We start from the raw sequence: 2,550 nt of genomic DNA, 5'->3' as shown, positions 1-2,550 counted from the left end.
TATTTAATATTGATTAAATATAATTATTTATATTAATTATAATTTATTATAACTAATTATTAAATGATTAATATAAATAATTAATTAAATAGATATATAATTATTTATTATAATAAATTATTATAATTATTAATAAATTAATTATAATTTAATTATTTAATATAATTATAATTTTATATAAATATTTATTTTTATAATAATTAATTAAATAATTATATTAAATAATTTAATTATAATTAATATAATTATTTATGTTAATGATAATCACGAATCCCTCCGAGGAGGGACTCCTTCTCCTCATAATATGAGCATGAACTCAATTTTTCTTTTCTCTAAAGGTTAATCCTGTGTAATGTCAAAAAAAGAGAAAATGGAATCCTGAAAGGCTTTCTCATTGGAGTTGCTCTTAGAGACTAAAATCGTACTTAACCTATATTGTTGCTATCTTTAACTTGTAACCATTAACAGTAATAGTATTATATATTTGATTTTTTACGGTATCTTTCAATTCAATAAGTTAAAAACTAATCTGTTGTGGATCGAAGCTCCATCTAAGAGTTTGGTGTTGGCTAATGAGTTGTTGTATGTACAAGGCAGAATTCGAACTCTCAACACTTGTTTAAACGAACTAATTTAGTAAACTAAATTTAAAATCGGTAATATTAGAGAGACAAAAAAAAATCCAAACTTATTTTTTTTAATATTTATTAATTGTATCAAAAAATAATAAATGCTAAATAAAATAAATTTAAGCCGAATTAATGATGATAATTAATTAGTGCGGAGTGCAATTTAAAAATATTTGATGGCTTGTTGTTGGCCACATTCTTGTTGATTACCCCCAAATATTATTGAATACAATGTATACATTAAGTTGTCATATTAGCTTTTAATGTTTGTCTTAATAAAGCATCCAAAAATTCGGAAACAACATATGTAGAGATAATTTTCCATCTCTGTCTTGATAATCCTTATCACAATGTGACTCACATATATAGGTCCATATAAAGCCCAGAATGTACAAAGAAAAAATGCATTAAAAGAGTAAATAAATTACAAAACCAAACCATGACAAGAAAGAAGGTGAAGTTGGCTTACATTCCTGATGACTCAGCAAGAAAAGCAACATTCAAGAAAAGGAAGAGGGGAATTCTGAAGAAGGTGAATGAACTCAGCATTCTATGCGGCATTGAAGCTTGTGCTATAATCTCGAACCCTTTCGAATCTGAAGAAGCAGAGGTTTGGCCAGATCCAGAGAGGGCGAAAGAAGTGATTGAGAAGTACAGTAATTCATCTGTGATTGACGAAAGTAAGAACATGAATCAAGAAAGCTTCATGCTGCAGAGAATCGCTAAAGCGAAGGAGTTGCTGAAGAAGAAGCGTAAGGAGAATCGTGAAAAGGAGATGCTTCTTTCTATGTATAAGTACATGAAAAGTGATCAAGAACTACCGGATAACATGACTGTTGCGGATTTGAAACAACTTGATAATCTCATTGATCAGAGCATGAAGGACATTGAAATTAAGATGGTTCTTGAAGATGAAGATGATGATGAATAGATATATATATATATGTATGTTCATGTTATTATTATGTTTGATGAGAAGTGTGAACCTTAAAATAAAACTAAACTTCTTCTATTCATGAGCTTTAATGTCAATGCGGAAGGGTTAGCCTGTTTTAAACAGGTTTAATTTTATCTTTTTACATATTAATTGGTGTTTATTTTGTATTGGATTCATGGCTGGGTCGGTCTATCACCTGTATTTGTTTGTGTTATAAGGACTCCTTATTTTATAATGGTGATGTAATAATCTATTTTTGTGCTACATTGACAAATGAATTATATTACATGTAAATTATATGTATATGCTATGATGATAAATTAAATGAACATGTATGTCACATTGATAAAATTATAAAAATAAAAGAATTCACGTTTGAAACCAAAATTTACACTAATCTAAAAAGAAATAAGTTACACAAATGTGATTTTTAAAACACGTTATTTGAAGTGTCGTATTTTTTATTGATTAGAACATGCCAATCAGCCTATCACTTTCTTTATTAGCAAGGGCATGTGAAATGCGCGCTAAGTGTATGTGTGCTTTCTTTCTCTTTGTTCACAAATAATGCATGCTTCTCTTATCTTATGTGCACACCTGACGTCTCTGCTCCACCTGTATATTGAGGCAGACACAAGGGGGACAAGTATAAGCTTTGCACCATAGTCATCAGAATCCAACTAGTCAGATTACTGATTTTTTGGTTTATTGGTTTAACTGAAAAATTACTAATTGAACCAGTTAATTTGGTCTTAGATAAATTATTTTAAATTTTTTACTTGAGTAGTTCGGTTGGACTAATTTTGATGATTTTGTTGAGTTTGACTGATTTTTGTTGATTCTAAACCTTAAATAGTCTTAAAATTGGACCGGACTAATTGAGTATCAGTTCATCAGTTTTTAGTCGAATCGGTAAGGTTAATCCTATTCTTATAAAACTATGCTCTCCTAACTTTTTGGAAAAAAAAAAGTATTTAATTTAAC

General features: G+C 28.5%; 1 protein-coding gene across 1 annotated transcript; it reads left to right on the top strand.

Moving 5' to 3' along the window:
• LOC107616934 (agamous-like MADS-box protein AGL80) lies at positions 899-1,828 on the top strand. Its single transcript, XM_016318806.2, has one exon. The coding sequence runs from the start codon at positions 1,069-1,071 to the stop codon at positions 1,558-1,560; it is 492 nt and encodes a 163-aa protein (XP_016174292.1). The 5' UTR covers positions 899-1,068; the 3' UTR covers positions 1,561-1,828.

This window comes from Arachis ipaensis, chromosome B09 (assembly GCF_000816755.2).
Source record: "Arachis ipaensis cultivar K30076 chromosome B09, Araip1.1, whole genome shotgun sequence".
NCBI lineage: Eukaryota > Viridiplantae > Streptophyta > Magnoliopsida > Fabales > Fabaceae > Arachis > Arachis ipaensis.
The sequence above is the reverse complement of the archived record's forward strand: the minus strand, read 5'-3'. Positions and strand labels throughout refer to the sequence as shown.